General features: G+C 46.7%; 2 protein-coding genes across 3 annotated transcripts; one reads left to right on the forward strand and one right to left on the reverse strand.

Annotated features, from left to right (window-relative positions):
* The first annotated feature begins 5,117 nt into the window (after window positions 1-5,117).
* LOC109739649 (pentatricopeptide repeat-containing protein At1g19720) lies at window positions 5,118-9,751 on the forward strand. Of its 2 annotated transcripts, XM_020298723.4 has the most exons (5): window positions 5,163-8,005; window positions 8,084-8,338; window positions 9,007-9,149; window positions 9,250-9,295; window positions 9,405-9,751. In XM_020298723.4, the coding sequence occupies exon 1, from the start codon at window positions 5,227-5,229 to the stop codon at window positions 7,807-7,809; it is 2,583 nt and encodes an 860-aa protein (XP_020154312.1). In that variant the 5' UTR covers window positions 5,163-5,226; the 3' UTR covers window positions 7,810-8,005; window positions 8,084-8,338; window positions 9,007-9,149; window positions 9,250-9,295; window positions 9,405-9,751. The 2 variants fall into 2 exon arrangements, with proteins under 2 accessions (XP_073359190.1, XP_020154312.1); XM_073503089.1 differs by having other exon boundaries at window positions 5,118-8,005; window positions 9,007-9,295.
* A 3,091-nt stretch (window positions 9,752-12,842) lies between these two features.
* LOC109739650 (uncharacterized) lies at window positions 12,843-15,391 on the reverse strand. The gene has a single exon (XM_020298725.4). It carries the CDS (start codon window positions 14,359-14,361, stop codon window positions 13,114-13,116), a length of 1,248 nt encoding a protein of 415 aa, XP_020154314.1. The 5' UTR covers window positions 14,362-15,391; the 3' UTR covers window positions 12,843-13,113.
* Window positions 15,392-19,567: the final 4,176 nt, after the last annotated feature.

A 19,567-nucleotide genomic window follows, 5' to 3' on the forward strand; every position in this document is an offset into this window, starting at 1 on the left:
GCGCCCAGCCGCCTGCCGCCGCACCCTCGACCTCGTCTTCCTCCATCTTTCCCCTACAATTTCCGCCCTAGAACCGGCAAAACCCTAGCTCCTAACAGGTTGTAGTGGTAGTAAGATCTAATGGTAACGTAACTCGATAGAAATATTTATTTCAATAAACTCTACAGACTCTGAGGGACTTGCAACCTTTTGGTGAAGGTTAAATATAAGAATAACATGAACCTACCTATGTCAGACATAAAACTATCAGAACTAAAGGGGAAAGGCAATCACATAGAGAATTTTATGAGAAAAATGGTAAAAACTCATATATGGGGATCTGAGAGTATGATTGCATCAATTTCATCCTTGTAGTAAACAAAAAAAGGCACCAGCTGTAGCTAGATATTCAGGGAAACATATAAATATTGAAAAATTGTTAGTATACAAATTTGTAAAAGTTATAGTAGCACTAGTAGAAAAGGGGGCTTTTGTCCCGGTTGGTAAGGGCCTTTAGTCCCGGTTTTTGAACCGGGACTAAAGGGTCGTTACTAATGCCTCCCCCCTTTAGTCCCGGTTCTTACACGAACCGGGACTAAAGGCTGTCCACGTGGACGCAGACTAGAGCTCCACCTTTAGTCCCGGTTGGTAACACCAACCGGGACTAAAGGAAATTTTATGATATTTTTTTTTTGAAAATTTTTTTTGCGAATTTTTTTTTGATTTTCAAATTTCTGAATTATTTTAACCTCTAATCTCTAATCACCACCCCTCATCACTGCTCAATTTATCCTCTAATCTCTAATCACCCCTCATCATTCCAAATCATCTAACTTCCCGGACAGTCACCCATCCTCTCACTACTCCAGCCTGAGCACGCTTAACTTCCGGGTTCTATTCTCCCTCGTTTCCAAGTCTGCACATGTTGTTTTCCTAACAATAGTAAGATGTCAATCCTATTAACCCTCAGGAATTTAGCTTGAGCATGAAGTGACACATTTCACTGTTTGAGTTTGAAACTATTGTTTTAAAAACAATAATTATTTAGTAACAATAATATTTCTGGAATAATTAATTTGACCATTGTTTGACCACAGTTTGACCAGATTTGACCAAAATTCAAAACAACTGAAATAATTATTTAGTAACACTAATATTCTAGAATAATTAGTTTGACCATTGTTTGACCACAATTTGAAATTTTTTGAATTTTTTGCCTCTCCAGATCTTAAAAGCCCCGTATCTTTTTTTCTGTTAGGTTTTTGAGGATTTTGAAAATGTTTAACGGGGTTCCCCCAGTTAAATTCGGATGTAACTTTTCGAGTAGATGATTTTTCATATAAAAAACTTTTTCATCCGAGTTTGTATGCAAAAGTTATGCCCATTTTAAGAAATTCCAGAGAGATTTTGCAAATAAAGTCGAAATTCATATTTGTTAATTTTCCCAACAACTAGACCACATATCACATGGGAAACTTATTTTATTTTATTTTTTTGACACTGCCATCATTTTCTTTTGTTTTTTCTAAAACTGAAAAGGCGGACCGGGGGGGTAGAGTTTGAAAATGAGACCTTTAGTACCGGTTCGTGCCATGAACTGGTACTAATGCCTCAAAGCACCAACCGGTACTAATGGGCATCGCACCCTTTAGTCCCGGTTCGCGGCACCAACCGGGACTAAAGGGCCCAGGTGAACCGGGACTAATGCCTTAGCCGCACGAACCGGGACCAGCGCTCACATTAGTCCCGGTTCGTGACTGAGCCGGGACTAATGTGAGAACTGCCCTGTGACCAAAGCCCTGTTTTCTACTAGTGTACTCTGCTATGGTTATTTGTGGAACTAAGGAATTATAATTCTTTGTTATTTCCTAATTGGATTTTTTTATTACTTCAAAAAAGCAGGATGTTTTTTGTGTAGTCAGCTTTTTGATATGTCTATCCCCCCAAAAAAGAGCTCTTCAATCTGTAACTACTTTTCAAAAGCACAGTCCATGCATATATGTACTAATTTAGTTTAACTGGCATAATGTACACCCTAATCAATCTACTTGACACACTATTATAAATTATGAAAAGACATAAAGTACTTTCTATTGTTTATTTCCGAAACTGAAAGTACCTTCCTATATCTCTATAAGTAGCAGCTATGACATCAGAATGTCGGACCTGTTTGAAAAGAATCAAGCATGTTGTTTGAAACGGGCTTGGCAAATATGGACATCATAGTCATGTTACGACTGTATGAAAAAATCATCGAAATGTTTTATTTTTCACTTGGACATCATCAGAATAGTCCTTTTCACATTCATCATAGGAACAATTTGTTTTTCACTTGGACATCATCAGAATAGTCCTTTTCACATTCATCATAGGAACAATGTAAATAAACTTGTACACTCAAGTGATCTGTATAGCTAGCTTATTGCACCAGAAACTCTGCCGCAACCGAGCACAACAAAGAGAAACGTACAGTAACCGACTCTGACACATCATCCGAGAAGTTAGTATGGCCGCGTGTAATAAAGAATCCTAACTGAGAACCAAAAGTATTGTTAAAACCAAAACTTGCAATAAATAATTGATCTCTCGAAGATTTTTATTTGCGTACAACCTGCAAGCTGCTCCGCCACTCAAGTACCTTCACATGTAGAGATTACTGTATTAGACATGATTCTGACTAATTTGTGAACTTAAGTTAAATGTCAAATGAAAAGAAAATATTTACATTATAGTCATCATACCTTTCCCTAATGCTGCATGGCAGAATAAGAATATATAGCATGCATGCAGATAACTGGAGAATTAGCATGTATTTAGAAGAAAGGATATGCAACACGTAAACCATCTGCATAGGAAACATTACATAAATCTATTAGATAACATGGCGTGACATAGAAAAATACCTATAAACTGAGCCTTCAATAAGAATCAACAACGTCCATTGAGCTGAACTGGTTTGCCCATGTTTTAATTACTGTTCTAGCGAACAAAGCCCTATTATGGGGATTCTATGGTACGGTGCTCCTACAGGTGATGGAGACCACCGCAGCTGGCTTTCATTCGTCTCCTACACCCCTTAGTCAGGCTGCTCATAGATAGACATCTAATAGTACAAATTTTTCTTGACCAAAGAATGCAATTAAGCCAACCAATTGGGGGTTTTGTAATGAACTTGCCCAGCTAAAGAACCGAAAAAAAAATGATTTTTCAGGGTAATGGGTTCACTTGCCTATGGAGTCTGGGGCAGGGCGCAGCCCGCAGGAGTTACGTGCTTCAGACTTAGAACGGTTTAGAGCAGATGAACTGCTGCAGCACCAGGCCCCCATATTTCCTCGGGTCAGCAGCATCACCAAAGACCGCAGTCACCTGATCAGCACTGCAGTCAGTATACCTGCTCCAGTGCAAAGATTTGCTTTAAGTTATTAAGATATGTGTAGATATACTTCATATTGGTGTGGTGGAATGCTAACAACATAAAAACTCATGTTAATTATCATTTAGAGCTGGAAGATAAAGGATTAAAGGTAGAAAAAAAGAAGAAGAAAGGCACAACCTGAAATTTGTTTGTGCTATCCTTAGACATCCAGGATGCAATTGATATGTACTCCCTCCGTCCCGAAATACTTGTCGGAGAAATGAATAAAATTAGATATATCTATAATTAAAATACGTCTAGATTCATCCATTTTTCCGACAAGTATTTCCGGACGGAGGGAGTATTTGGCTTCAAACCGTACCTCGTACAACTAAATCACATGCAGTGTCTTGATTCAAAGTAGAGCAAGTATTCATGGAAGCTAACATGTAATTAGTGACGTGATGTAAAGCAAAGATCAATGTCAAAAGTTTACAGATGCAATTTTGATACACCGTACATGAAGAACTTAGTTCCACATTAGTAACAAACAGAGTATGTACTCAAAAAGATTGCATGGAAAGGTTACACCAAAGTACATCATGGTGCTTGCTATTCTACCATAACTTTATATGCTTAAAAAAATTCTGTCGGAAAACTCTTCTACAGGAATTCATGTCTTGGCAAAGTTGAAAATTCATCAAACACTTCAAGGGCACTTTCAAGTAGAAAGACATAAGTTGGACTCAAACTGGTAGAGGAAAGCACGTGAGGAGATAAAAGACATTGTTGGTAGAGGAAGGAGGAAAGTACTGCAACACCAAGTCGATCTTGCCATCTTCGATGAAGCTGCCCATGTCCGGCTGCCTGCAGGACTTGTGTGTGGTGTGTATCACCGTGTACCTCGTCCTCTGGCTGCATGATTCATCTCATCTTCCTCTGCCGCCTTGATGTATCGGTGCTGCCGGAGCGCATCTTCTTCCTCTTCTTAACCGATCTCCACTTTGTCTAGGAAGTGGCGGCTCTGCGCTGCCAGAAGAAATTTACCATGGTGAGAACACGAAAGAACGCTGCCATGAGGAATTCAGGGCGGCCAGATGCACGATAGATCGGTCTCACGTGATTACGCAGCAGCCACATGATGGGAAGAACGATGCTGGAGAGGAGGCGTCGGAGGGAGATAGGCACGGTCATCTTTTAGATGAGCCAGCCATGTATGAGTATGAGGCGGCCATGATTGAATTCTTTTATCTTTTAGATGAGGTGCACGTAATTAAGAAGATCAGGGAAAGGGTTGCCTTTTATTTTTTTTTAAGTAGAAGATCGGGGGAAGGTTGGTGCTCCAGGCTGAGAGTTCTGTTAGTGGTTGGCCTTATAAAATATTAGTCGTTTCTCTATCTCTAGATTATAAATGTGTGAGCCTCTTGGAATCGTGATTATAAACTTTAGTTGTTTCTCTATCTCTAGATTATAAACGTGGGAGCCTGAAATCCCTTCTCCTTAATATTAATTTTTTTCAATAATTTTTTTCCTCTGTTGTGAAAAATTGGATGATGTACACCGTAATAATTTTGGGCCCACCAAATAAACAACTCATAAATTCTAATTAATGTGGTAATTTTTTGGGAGTCTGTAATTAATACAGAAGAAGATATAGATAGATATAGATAGATAGATATAGATAGATGCTCTAAGCGAAGAATTGTTGCGGTTAAATCGAGAGGAGTGTTGACTCCACGTGGCGCAATCTCCACGAGTAACCGACGGCTCTGGCTCTGGTCGCGCGCGCCCTCCCTGCAGCATCTGCATTTGCGAAAAAACAAAATACCCAAAGAGGATAACATGCAAAAACCAAAGCCTCGCAAGAACCTCTCCTTCCCCCTCCCCTTCCCATGGAGCTCGCCCTCCCTCCCTTCCCCTCTCTCCTCCCCAAATCCCACCACCTCCAGCCCCATCCGCCCTCCCGGCCTCGCCATGGCCGCCTCCAAGAACCGGCCATGGCGCTGGCCCAAGCTCCGCCGCCCTGGCTGGCGCTCTCGCTCGACGAGGCGAGAAGCGCCCATGTCCCTCACCACGCGCGGCCCGTCCAAGAGACAAGAGCTCGCCCGCCCGCCTCCTTCGCGCGCGGGGAGCCCCGGTTCGTCTCGGAGACCAAGCTCATCACGTTCCACTCCTCCGCGGGGCGCCTGGGCGCCGCCCGCGAGGTGTTCGACGGAATGGGCCACAGGGACCTGCTCGCCTGGTCGGCCATGATCGGCGCGTACGCCACCAGGGGCATCTTCCACGAGGTGCTCGCGCTCGCGGTGAGCATGATCGGGGAAGGCGTGCTCCCCGACAGGTTCTTGATCACTCGGATTTTGCAGGCGTGTGCCTACGCCGAGGACCAGAGGCTCGGGAGCGTGCTGCACTCCATGGCTATCCGGAGAGGGTTTATGGGCAGGGTGAAGGATGTGCCTGTGGGGAACTCGGTGCTGGTGATGTATGTCAAATGTGGAGAGCTGGGGCGCGCGCGTGCGGTGTTTGACAAGATGAGGCGCCGGGACCTGGGCACGTGGAACTCGATGATCTTTGGGTGCTGCAGGTCTTGCCAGTGGGAGGAAGCGCGGAGGCTTCTTGATGAGATGAGGCGGGAAGGGACAGAGCCAGGGGTTGTCACATGGAACACATTGATTTCGAGCTATGCCAGGTCTGGGGATCTTGATGTGGCCGTGGACCTGCTGGGACAGATGGAAGAGTGTGGAGTAGAGCCAGATGTTGTCACGTGGACAAGCCTTGTGTCAGGTTTCGTTCATAGCGATAGAGGGGATGAGGCACTTCAGTGTTTTATCCGGATGCGTGTGGCTGGAGTGGAACCAAATGGCATGACAATTGCATGTGCCATCTCAGCTTGTGCGAGTTTGAAGTTATTGAGACAGGGAAGCCAGCTCCATTGCCATGCGATTAAGATTGGGACTGTAAACAACGTCTTGTCAGGGAACTCCTTGGTTGACATGTATGCTAAATGTGGCGAAATAGTCGCAGCATATAGAATATTTAATGAGATACCCGAGAAGGACATCTTCTCCTGGAATTCAATGGTTGCAGGGTATGCGCAAGCGGGATACTGTGGCAAGGCGTACGAACTCTTCTGCAAGATGGAAAGTTATGGTATCCAGCGCAATGTGATAACCTGGAATACAATGATATCAGGGTACATACGGAATGGGGATGACGAGAGAGCTTTTGAACTATTCCAGACCATGGAAAGTTATGGAGTGAAAAAGGACACAGCTTCCTGGAACATACTCATTGCTGGTTCAGTGCATAATGGATATTTTGATAGAGCCCTAAGAATATTTCGGCAGATGCAATCAGTTCTGATAAAGCCCGACTACATTACAATCCTAAGTATCATCCCAGCGTTCGCAAATCTGGTGGCAGCGTGGAAAGTACGGGAGATCCATGCCTGTATTTTTCACCACAACTTAGAAATGGATGGGAAAATCGCAAATGCGCTTATTAATGCCTATTCAAAATCTGGTGATCTTGCTGGTGCTTGTGCTGTTTTTGATAGGCACTCATCAAGGAACACTATTTCATGGAATTGCATCATTGTTGCACATTTGCTGCATGGGTCTCCAACTAAAGTGGTGGATTACTTCTTTAAAATGAAGCAACAAGGTGTACTGCCAGATCATACAACTTTGACAGCTGTTATCAGGGCCTACGGTATGGAGGGGATGGTATCTGAAGGGAGAGAAATATTTCTCAATATGGACAAAGACTATAATGTAACTCCAGATTTAGATCATTATGCAGCAATGGTAGACCTTCTTGGACGGTCTGGGAGACTGCAAGAGGCATATGCAATTATTGATGAAATGCCACTCGCACCCAATTTAACACTGTGGGAGTCATTACTAACCTCAGCAAGAATGCATGGAAATGTAAGGCTGGCACTACTGGCGGCTACAGAGATGTCCATGATTGAACCCAATGATCCTAGAATCCAAGTAGTGGTTTCTAGTCTGCAGGATCTTGCTGGACAATCTTTTGATGTGCCAAAGGTGACAGTACACAGCAAGGAAAGAATGTTGGGTGGGGTTGAGAGTTGTTCAACAGAAATCAGAAATATGGTATATTTGTTCTCAACTGGTGATAAGGTTGCCTCGGAGCATGAAGCAGCTGAATTAAAATTGATGATGATTGAGATGGGACCCTCTATGCTTAGCGCTGGTAATGGAACTCTAGAAGTGGAAGAAGAGAAGGAAGAACTTGCGGGAATCCATTGTGAGAAATTAGCAATTATTGTTGGGATTTTTAATTCCCCTCACTTCAGAAGCATACGGATAATCAAAACTGCAAGGATGTGTAACCATTGTCACACCTTCGCTAAGTTAGTTTCGGAGAAGTATGGGCGTCAGATACTGATCAAGGATCCTAAGTATTTGCACAAGTTTGAGAATGGTAATTGCTCTTGTGAAGATTATTGGTAAACTCAACGGGTATAAGTCAGCTGGGCAAATGAGGCTGCCAGGTGGCTAGACTGAAATGTTCCAGATATAGGAATACAGCCAGCTAACTGTATGAACAGTGTTGTTCATCATATTTTTACATCACATACCTCAGCAAGAGGTTGCATTGTATTTGAATTTTATTGACGCTGAATATGGCCTCAACATTAGTATAAAGGTAAGAGGTTGTTGCAGCCTTGTTTTTTTCACAAATTCTTCAGCGCTTGTTCTGACACAGTCCACCATTCTTGTATAGTTGACACTTGGCACTTGGGGGTTAGCCTTTCCAGGAATTCTATCTCCGGATAAAACATTATTGCTCTGGTATCATTAAAACAAAGCCATTCAGATGATACATGCTCCCAGCATTAGTGAATTCATTGTAAACGAATTGGTAGCACAGATCACTGCAAGTGGCACAACATGCAAGATTATGCTTATAATTCAACCACGTATTGAATGGTTGCATGCCTCTATGCATATGATTAATGGGATTCGTCGATGATCTCCAGTAAGTTAATTCTACCAAGCACCATTTTCGTTTCAATATATAGGACAAATTTCTTCTTCAGTCTTATTTGAATGTATAAGGCGTGCATCAGTTTTAATAATCCTCTCATTTGCTCTCAATATTTTCTCACTTAAACGTATAAGAAACTAATAGAAGGATAATATCCTTGATTCTGATGTACCTAATCAATATATGCCTTATAGAAGGGAAAAGAGAGAGTACACATCATATGCTATTATTATAATTAGGTCATTGGATGGAAATACCCAGTGGGTCTCAGGTGCCAACGGACCTGAACTTTCACTTAGTTATCTGCTTACGCATTTAGGGGGATAGGATGTCAGAAAGGAAGCTTGGAAAGTGGGCCTCTATATTTTCAGAATCATGTGAATCTATGTATCTCATGAGTAAATCTAATTGAGATTTATTGAATCTTTGGATGGTTTCCATCACATGCATAAGTGGTATTTGGCTTCCATTTGGAAGTTACATTAAGTTTGAAATCTCAGGGAACAACTTGTCATGTTTAAAATTAATGCTAGCTATTTTGATATTTTTTTCTATGGCAATACCAGATATGCTCTTCCAGTTAAGGAAAAATACCAGACATGTTCCTATCTGATTCTCCCATTTCTATGTGAATACTAATTTCATATTATTATTTGCAGGCTCAGAAGCAATATGACCTTGAATAATGATTGGCCTCACTAGAGAAGCTTTCATTAAGCACTAGGGCACTGCTGCTGCAAATGGAAACAATGTACAAAGTTTTTTGCCATACCATAAACCTTACTGATACTGAATTAGTAAGGTACTGCAGCTATTGGCTATATTTGTTGGTCTATCAAATATAGAATCTATACCTGGTGCTGCCCCTCATTTCCCCCTCTTTTGATCACCCAATTCAGCAGAAATTCTTTATGGTGTATCCTGCCAAACTGACCTAATAAATTCAAGGTAACGACTGTACTTACATATGTTGCAGCGTTTGTAAATTCAAGAAAAGAGAAACATGCACCTACTGATACGAGAATTATAATTGAGAGTTATTTGTAAATTCTTGCAGAATCTGTGTTCCATTGAATCATCTCAGGTGCTTATTCATGTCGCTTTGTTTTCAAGCTATGCTGTACAACCCTTTGTGTTGTATTAATGATCAGAGAGCTAACTTGGTCTCAAGCTCAGAGCAATGTCCTTGTTTAGAAGAAATGAGTATCACCATCTCTTTCACATGGCGCCTTCCTTTTTCCATTTTGCTTTCTCAATTGTCAATTTAGTGAACCGAAGGGTAAGCAGGAGAATTATTCAATTCGACTTTGCATTTCACCGAAGTGGTACTTTTGTGTGTGCGGTTGGGAGAGTCTGTCAGGAACCATGTCTGAGTATCAATCACAAATAAGACAATTTTTCAGATCTGTACGGGTGCCCCTCCTCTTTAGGTTTACACAAAAATTGCACACATGTACTGTATGAAACTTCATGTATAATGGACGTGAAGTTTCTGAACATGAGCACATATGTGCCCTTTATCTGGGCGGTTGAATAGAGCATCAGGATGTGCTGCATTTAATTCTGGGCGAGATATGGGTCCGCTCATAATGATGGAGATGTTCATATACGTACGCCGTGACTTCTGGGCTGTGGGTCAGGATTGTAACAGATGGACGATCACTGTGGATGGTTGGAAGCAGGGCTGTGGCTCATGACGTCATGTCCCTTCCCGATCCGTGGATCAGGAAACATGCTTTCCAGCTACAGGGACAGAACCATAGTAAATGTGGGTGGCTGGGTGGTGTTGTCTCCTACCTCAGGCGGCTGGATTTTTCCATTAGCGAGAGCGGTCGTCTCGGTGGCGCACCTTCAGTGGGAACAAGACTGCCGCTGCCGGTGAAGATGAAGTTCTTGATGCAGCCGATTAGAAGGTGCGAATCTGAACCATTGGTATGTACTGCCATTTGAGTTGTGTTTCCGTTGAGTAAGATTGATCTTCCATTACCTCATGTCACTAAACAGATTCACCTTGCTAGAGGAGGTTAACGATAGCGACATCCTGATGAAGCCGCTGCATTACCAAGTCGCCCCACCGGTTGTTGAGCAGCAGCTCGCGTGGATGCAGGCAGTGAGTGTCAACGGCCAGATCTGCGACACAGGCGGCGGCAGATGCTGAAAGGGAAGGCTCGCCGCAGGCATCCGGGCAGTTGATTGGCCAGATGAACACTAAAGCTCCTGGATGGGCCTGAAGGTATGTCAGAATTCAGGCGTACAGTCTGAATTTCATCATAAAACTCTGAAAGTAAAGAGTCCTGGAACTTGTCACCAATTACTAAGCTGGTGCACAGATTAGTCATGTAGGTAGTGTGACATTTTAGTCCAGTAGTGCATCTGCGCAAAAAATCAATGATTTTGGTAGTGTGACAGATCAGTGTGCTGTGCTGTTTACTGACAAATTAGCAAATTAGTTGTGTGCTCTTTATCATGGAGGCAGTGTGCTTTTGAAGTTTTAACTGACAAATTAGCAAATTAGCTGTGCTCTTTATCATGCAGGTAGTGTGCTTTTTACTGATTAATTAGCAATAGCAAATTGTGCACAGATTAGTCATGGAGGTAGTGGGCCATTATAGTCCAGTACTATGTCAGCACGAAAAATCAAATGATTTTGTCACTACCTTATATATTGCAAAACTGTAGCAAATTAGTTGTGATAATAATTTCTGGCCTGAAAACACTGCGGCCGGTTTGTCATCGTACTTAATAACCAGTGTAGGAATTTGAATGCCCACGTTGCCTTAGAAATAACTGCTGCTGCCGGTGATGGAGTTCCTAATGCAGCCGATCAGAAGGTAATAAGCACCTATGAATCTGGATCAGCGGAAACTGGTGGGGGAAAGCTCTGTCTTTATTTGCTTCGCGGTTTTGTTCTTGTGTTTACCAGGTTCCCTTTGGTCGACGATTTGGACAAAAGTCAACCGTCCATGCATCTGCCGGCTATCGGGATAGCGGTGTCTTTCCGGCTCAGGGCAGCAGAAGAACTGCTGATGGAATTCGTGAGCGCAGATGCGGCAATTTGTGAGGAACAGGCAGGCGTGGATGGAAGACGGGAGAGCTTGCCCCAGTTATCTGAGCCCACAACGCAAGCATTGGGCTGGTAAAATAGGTGCGTTCCAAAAACTATTTGTGTCTTGCATTTTGGAAATTGCTGGATCGGAAGTAATCTAGGCTGGGTGGATGTGTGAGAGTACTCTTGGATTTGCTAGCCGGTAGAAGTGCTATGTCGCTGATAGTGCACTGCTATTAATCTCTGCACCTATAGAACTTCAGGAAATGTACATACTGATTCAGGGATGCTGATATTATGATTTACTAGGAAAACACTTGCACCTACCCACACGTCAATAGATGTATTGATTTTCGCTCTGGGAATAGACATAGGTAAGGCATATAGTGTGTAGAGAAGTTAGGCACAGACTGCCTTAAAAGCTAAAACACGTGGAAATTTGTGATCGGTAGCGAATAAACTTGGCATGCGATGACCCGATCTACACTAGCAAATTAAAAAACCAAAAATTATGAAAAGAAAAATGAAACAACAACCAGAAAAATAAATAAACAACAAGGTAAAAACCAAGAAAAGAAACCAGCAATAACCAGAAAAAGGAAATGGGCAGGGCAGCCAGACCACGTCAGGCGCTCATAGGTAAGTGCTCACTAGAGGCGATATATATAGTTTATGGGAAATGTTTGCTTTAAACCGGTTGATTTTCTGGCTCTGTAAGCCGCCTCGTACGCGCGCCACGTGCCCCACTCAGCCACCGCTTCCATCCCCACCTTATCCCCTCGGACGCTCTCTCCTCCGCTCATTCCACTTCTCATCTTCTTCCTTCTTTTTCCCCCTTTTCTCGTTCAATGGCAGAGGAGAGGCAACAGGAGCAGCCTGATTCATCCTCACCCCGCCGGGGCTGCAGTAGAGCGCGAGCGAGGATTGTCGAAGGTCTGCCGTGGCTGCGTTGAAGCGCCACCGGAGCTGCATCGCAGCTTCCGCCGTCATCGCCGCGCCTTATGTCGTAGCGCCCGCCATGGCCGCCGCAAGGGAGCGAGGTTGTTGAAGCTCCGCCGCGGTTGCATTGAAGTTCCAGCGGAGCTGCATCGCAGCTCCCGCCACCGCCGGCCGGGTTGCAATGGAGCGTGCCAGGGGGCTGCAACGGACCACGCCAGCTGCAATGGAGCTCCGCCGCGGCTGCAGTGGAGCACGGCCGGGGATGCAATGGAGCTCCGCCGCGGCTGCAGTGGAGCGCAGCCGGGGATGCAATGGAGCTTCGTTGGAACGCCGCGCGCCGGTGGCTGCAATGGAGCTCCGCGTTGGCTGCAATGGAGCTTCGTCGGAACGCCGCGCGCCGGTGGCTGCAATGAAGCTCCGCCGCGGCTGCAATGGAGCACGGCGGGGGCGGCAATGGAGCTTCGCCGGGACGCCGGCGGTGCTGCGTCGGAGCTTTTTTTCGTGCCGCGGTGCTGCGATGGATCTGCAGTGGAGCTTCCCCGGTGGTCGTCGGCGTTGCGTTGAGCTCGGTTGTACAACGCCTAATCCAACGGCTCGCAAGGCGGTTTAGAATTCGTTGGAATCATCCGACCTACGCCTAGCACCGGCCATAGTTTATTCTCACGTTTCTGCCATAACAATTGTGCTAGTTTAATAATGTTCAACTAGATCTACATAGAAAAATAATAGGCGACGTTAAAACGTACAGTAGCAAATTTGTTCGTCATGTTGCCGCTGTCTTTTAGTTTTCGCCATCTTCCCACTCAATCCCAGCATCGCCATCCTCCCACTCAATCCCAGCTTCTTCCTCCACGTCTTCATCGTCCTCGTGTTTGATATTTGTGCCCAGCTGTTGTTCGTCCTCGTGTTTGATATTTGTGCCCAGCTGCTGTTCGTCCTCGTGTTTGACATTCGCGCCCAGCTGCTGTTGCTTCAGAAGGGCTTCATAATAAGCCTTGGCGTATTCCTGTTCCAGCAGTATACGCTGCTTTTCTTCTTCTTCATTCGAGTTCATCTTTTTATCATCCTCGCCTTCCGACTTTCCTTCCGATCTTGCTTTCCCACCGGTCTGATCCATGCCTAGTTTTACCATCCATGGAGGAAAGACCTTCGGTGCTGAATCACTGACCGTGCCAGACTGATCTGCACCGTGCAATAATACTCCAAGTTCAACCTCCGGGTCCCGGTGACATGGAGCTGCAGCTGCTGCAGCGACATTATTTTCCTTCTGCCATGACCGCAGGCTCATGAACTCTGGAGCAGGCAGGCCCTCCACCCTCTGGATCTGCGCCTGCAACGGCTCCAGCTGCTCCTCCATCCTCCGCTGCATGTCCTGCAGCTTCTCAAGCCGCCTACGCTTCCGTGCGCGGCTGCCATCATCGCCGCCGTCCCCGGCCTCGTCGGTCGCGATCGTGGCAGCCTTCTCCACGACCAGCTCGCCGCTGCAGTGCTCGCAGCGGAAGCTCTGGCAGTCCTCGGCGAGGAGCCGGAGGGCGTCGAGCGCCGAGTACCTCCTCCCGCAGTCAGGGCACAGGTAGTGCTGGATCGTGGCCCTGCTGTCCGCCGTCAGCTCGTCCCTGATCTTCTTCCTCATGCGGTGCATCCGGTACCTGACGGCGTCGCAGGCCTGCGCGTAGTCCAGGCAGCAGTAGGACTTCACATGCAGCTTCACCTTCTCCTTCTCGTCGCCCTCCTCGGCGACACCGGCGGCTGGCTTGGCCGGTGCCGGCTCCTTCCGGTGGTCCCTCGACACTATCTTGTCCTCCTCGAGGTAGCGGAGCACGCGGCGGAGCGGCTTGGGCTGCAGCCTTAGAGACGCGGCGAGGTCGTCCTCGCGGACCCACTGCCCGTCCCGTCTGGTGAGGGCGTCGAGGACGACGACGGCCGTGCCCTGCGCGTGCTGCTGGCCGCCGGCGGCGGGGAGATCGTCGTAGAACGCACGCGCGGCTAGCCTCACCAGCCGGTTGAAGGGGACTACAGAGGTCGTCATCTCGGCGGCGGCGGCAGGAAGTCTGGCGGTAGATCGATCGTTTTAGGTGAAAGCTGGGGCTGGGGAGATTATTTATGGATGCGGCCGGGCGCCCGGGTCTGTTGGATTTGTTATTTTTTGTTGGAACGAGGTCGGTTGGATAGGGATCCGGTTTGGAAACGGTGTGGACTCCGAGTCCGGGTGCAAACCGGCTGCTAGCTGTGCGTACCGGTTTGGAAACGGCGTGGACTCAGAGTCTTACGGAGTATTCCCTCCGTCCAAAAAAATTGTCTCTCAAATTGGTATATCTAACACTAACAAGCTTGGAAGAAGTTTTTTCAGACGGTAATTACAGCAGGCGATTGCAACGGTCGACAGGAATGTCTCGGAGGAGGATCAGTTTACTTGGCCTTGCGACACTTCAGACACTTACACCATGAAGTCCACCTAAAGTCGGCTGTGTCAGGGCTTGACACGTTCTGCCACAGCCAAACGCATCTGGCGTAGCTAGGCGCCCCTCAAGTGCAAAATTTTCGCTTGGCTGGCTTCGCAAAACCGGCTATGGACGTCCGATCGGAGGGCGCGGCACGGGCTGCAGGACGCTCCTTTGGCATGCTACACGTGTTGCCAAGAGGAGGATAACGTGGATCGCATCTTGGCATAATGTGTCTTTGCGAGGCAAGTGTGGCACGGATGTTTTGAGTATTTGCAAGTCAACATACACATCCCGAGCCATGGTGATTCCTTCATGGAGTGGTGGGGAAGGGTTCGGGATACTTTACAGGGTTGGACAAGAGAGGTTTCGACTCCTTTGTCATTGTGACAGCTTGGTAGCTATGAAAGCAAAGGAATGCGAGGGTTTTCAATCGGGTAGACCAAATCAGAGCACCGGCTAATCTAGTGCATCAAATCTTTGAGATCAAGTTATGGAAACTGTTTTTTTTCCTCAGTTGGAGTTGGTGTAACCGTGACGATATTCACATCCGTTACGTCTCTTGTAAAATTTATTTCTTTCTTCTATAAAAACACGGTACACCTTTGGCGCTCGAAAAAAAATCTGGTACGCTGAGCCGAGAGCTGCCCCGTCTGGCGAGCGCGTCGAGCACATTGCATGCATGCATACGTCAACGTAGGATCAATGTATCGCCGGCCGATTAATGCGCGCGTCAACCAGAAAATATGCGTCGTGTCAGGTAGCATGCGCAGACGCGCAAAACTCATACGGAGGCAACGCATGATCCAACGATTTTTTTACCAGCACATGAGGCGGCGGCTAGGAAGAGCGTGTGCGTGACCAGCGCAGGAGGCTTCATCGCCTCGTGGCTCATCAAGCTCCTCCTCTCCAAGGGCCACTGAATGGTCCGCGGCACCGTGCGAGATCCCGGTAAGGACCCTCCTCGCTTCGATCCGTCCATCCCAGCCCCCCGAAGATCCAACCTCAGCTCATGCTCGCGCTGCTCCCACCCCACGACGCCGTCTGCGTCGAACTGAAAGCCCACGGAGGACGGGGACGAGGTCGGGGTGGAGATGTGGATCGTTTTCTTTGGGTCCCCAACTGAAGAATTTGAAGGAGTTTCTGCAGAGCACCTAAGTATACTAGTAGGAAAAGGGGCTTTTACCCCGGTTGATAAGGGCCTTTTGTCCCGGTTTTCGAACCGGGACTAAAGGGTCGTTACTAAAGCCCTAACCTTTTAGTCCCGATTCTTACATGAAGCGGGACAGAAGGTCCTCCACGTGGCCGCTGCTGCTAGCCCAGGCAGGGGGGCCTTTGGTCCCGGTTGGTGCCACCAACCGGGACCAATAGGCAGGGCCTTTTGTCCCGGTTGGTGTCACCAACCGGGACCAATAGGCATCCACGCGTCAGCATTTCAAGGGCTGGGGTTTTTGTTTTTTTTTTGAGGGGGGGGGGGTTGGGGGGTTAATTTAGGTGTTTCATATATTGTGTTAGCTAGCTAATTAATAGAGAGAAGTGTCCTCTTTTATCTCCGTGCTTGGTCGACGCTACGTACTATATACGTATAGAGAGGACTAGACACGCTAACTAGTAAGGAAATGAAGGAAACAGAAGATCGTCATGAACATATGCATACAGAGAGAAGTGATATCGACCACCTCTCCTTCTCCAGGAGATTGGTCGAACAACAAGTTCTCGTATATCTATCCGACACTACTGGGTACATATATACAATAATTATCTCTTACAATATAATCTCCTAATTAAATTGTAAGAACACAGGGTCCACATAGTATTCTCCGTTTTCAGCGATCACGTGGTCAAAGAAGAATGCCGCCAATTCCTCTTGAATTGCTCGCATATGATCTGGTGCTAGGAGTTCATCCCGCATCCGAAAGATCTAATTTGAAGAAGGGGGTTAATACATATATATATGAATAAATGAAACTCGACACAAATGATGGTAATAAAATAAAATTGTGAATATTATTGCTTACGCACTTCATATTGTTCGTCAGAGCAGCCCCGCTCACAGGTCGTGTGGCGGATAGACTCGCAAACGTAGTATCCACAGAAATCATTCCCTTATTCCTGCCACAACCACTTTACAAGAAATAGAGGTCAATCTAACTGATAAGCAAGCATGCTAAATGGTATTGATGAAACTAGCGCTTGAATCACTAGGAGATGTGCGGAACATGCTACTATAGTACTTACTTTCGGGTGTCTAAATTGCAGCTTCTTCGGCAGTCCCGGAGCTTTTGTGGTGAATTTTCTCCAAACCCTGCCAGACAAAGAAAACAATTACTTGATATCAGGAAATGAACAAAGTTGCTGATATGGTGGATAATGATCGATTTAACTTACTGCTCGAGCATTTGAGTCATGTCCGCATAGTCCTGGGGATCTTTTCGTCTCGAGTCTAAGACGGTTACTACTCCCTGCTTAAGCTTAATCTCTAGGAGAATATAGTGGAAGCTGCGCATGCATGCATAAGTCATCAATTACAATACCATAACCTGGACTAATAAGGGAAACCGAATATGCACAAGACAGTAACACTCACTTAAAGTTGTAAGGAAAGAGTATTATATCTTTGTTTTGATTTAATACCAACGATCGTAGCAAGTTGGCCTCGGCTTCTTTGGCATGTTTTTCAACCGTATATGCATCTATGAGATTTGTGTTAATGAACCCAATATCACCGATTTGTCTTTTCTTCAATTCGGCGATCTTCAATCTGCATAATATAGTGAGGATAATTATAAATACATGCAATGAAAGAGCTGACCTATATAGAGAGACTTAATGACAGAAATAGTACTACTTACAGACAGTAGCAAGTGATCGTTGATTTATCGAGGGCCTTTTGATTGAAAAACTGGAAGAACTCCTCAAATGGAACATTCAGCAGTTCAATTCCAACGAGGTCATGCTCCGGTTTAACTCTCAGCGTCAAAGTATTCATCCCATCAGACTCTCTGCAGGTTTTCATGTACCAATCATGTAATCTTCGCATCATCGTTGTTAGAGATTTTTCATCTTTGACGAGAGGCTTCCCGTAATGGTATTTGTGTTCGTCACCTCCATGATTTCATAATGTACATCGTCGGGCAGGTAATCTCCAAGATTGCTATAACCGGCCACCATCCTTGGATCATTAGCGACGATGTCTTTAGACACCTTGAGCGGGGGGCACGATTGGTTCGCTTGTTCGCCGAGCTGGGCAATTTTTTTCCCAGCTCGTCGTTCTTTTAACCTTTGATCACTGACAGTACTTCCCGACCGCTCCGCTTCGACAGATGTCTTTGCAATAATGCGCTCATAGTTGCCTTTCGGCGGAGACTTTGGTGGTTTTGTCAGGGCAGCCAGAGTGCGCTTCGCTTTCACCGGATCTACCTTCTCCTCCGGAGGTGGATGTTTCTTTGCTTTCACCCCTTCAAAGAAGTTCGTCACTTCGGCTCGCACGATCTTCGTGGTTTCCTCCTCGGTCCTCTCGTATGGTAACTTCTCTGGAGTCTTCAGTGAAGGACCGAATCTGTATTGCCTCCCGCCTTTGGCTGTACTGCTAGATGCCGGCAGAGCAGACGGAGCGGCTGCGGTTGTCTTCTTTCCTTGCTTACGAGGCGGAGGAGAAGGACTACGACGCGCCGGAGCAGCCGGAGCGGCGGCGGGTCTCTTCCGCCCTTGCTGACGAGGCGGAGAAGGAGGAGGCTGGCTGCTCTGGCACGCCGGCGCGGGCGGAGAAGGAGGCGGAGTGCCGCCACGCGCCGGAGAAGGAGGCTGAGTGCCCTGATCACTCGCCGGAGGAGGAGGCGGAGGAGGAGGCGGAGTGCCGCCACGCGCCGGAGAAGGAGGCTAAGTGCCCTGATCACTCGCCGGAGGAGGAGGCGGCGGCGGAGTGCCCTTACTCGCCGAAGGCGTCCTGTTCGGAAGGTTAATGAGCTCCTTCCGCCATAGGCACGGAGTCTTCAGAGCTAAACCCAGCCGAGTCTTCCCTTCACCGGTAGGGTGGTCAAGCTGGAGGTCCTCAAATACCTCCGTTATTTCATCCACCATCACCCTAGCATATCCTTCTGGAATCGGCCGGCAGTGGTAGGTTGTGCCGGGTTCAGGAGGTAAAACAGAGCCAACAGCCGCCTTGACTTTGAAGTTCTGCCATTCCGCCATAAGGTGGCAATGTTGAGACTCCGTGATAGCATCCACGGGGTAGCTAGCAGGAGCCGTCAACACATGCTCCGGCTGAAGCAGCTCGGTGGAAGCCACGCTGCTTCTCCGCTGAGATGGCGGGGTAGCTTCGGGGGTAGTTTCGGCATGTCGATTACCGTCTCGTTCCTTTAGCGCTTGAACCCTTTCGTGCAGCTTCTGAATTTGGGTCTGCTCCATTTTTTCCTCCTCTCCTGGCTTTTGTAACCGCCTGCGTCCGGAAAACCAGCCTTCCATGGAACGGAGCCTGGCGTGCCTCGTGTCCGTCCAGGGTGCTCAGGATTCCCGAGGGCCATTGTGAGCTCGTCGTTCTCTCTGTCTGGAACAAACGTCCCTTCCTGCGCTGCATCGATATATTGCTGAATCTTCTTGACTGGTATTCTCAAAAGCTTGTTCGTCCAAACGCACCTCCCTGATACAGGGTCCAAGGTTCCGCCAGCCCCGAAGAACCAAGTCCGGCAACGGTCTGTCCAATTCATTGTCTGTGGTTCGATCCCTTTTTCAAGCAGATCATTCTCAGCCTTGGCCCACTTAGGCCGGGCTTTGAGGTAGCCACCTGACCCCGTG

The sequence above is a fragment of the Aegilops tauschii genome, chromosome 7, assembly GCF_002575655.3.
Source record: "Aegilops tauschii subsp. strangulata cultivar AL8/78 chromosome 7, Aet v6.0, whole genome shotgun sequence".
In the NCBI taxonomy this organism is placed as follows: Eukaryota; Viridiplantae; Streptophyta; class Magnoliopsida; order Poales; family Poaceae; genus Aegilops; species Aegilops tauschii.

What these genes read in the sequence shown, in the direction of transcription:
- LOC109739649 (XM_073503089.1), top strand. Translation starts at nt 5,227, where the DNA reads ATGGAGCTCGCCCTCCCTCCCTTCCCCTCTCTCCTCCCCAAATCCCAC.
- LOC109739650 (XM_020298725.4), bottom strand. Translation starts at nt 14,361, where the DNA reads ATGACGACCTCTGTAGTCCCCTTCAACCGGCTGGTGAGGCTAGCCGCG.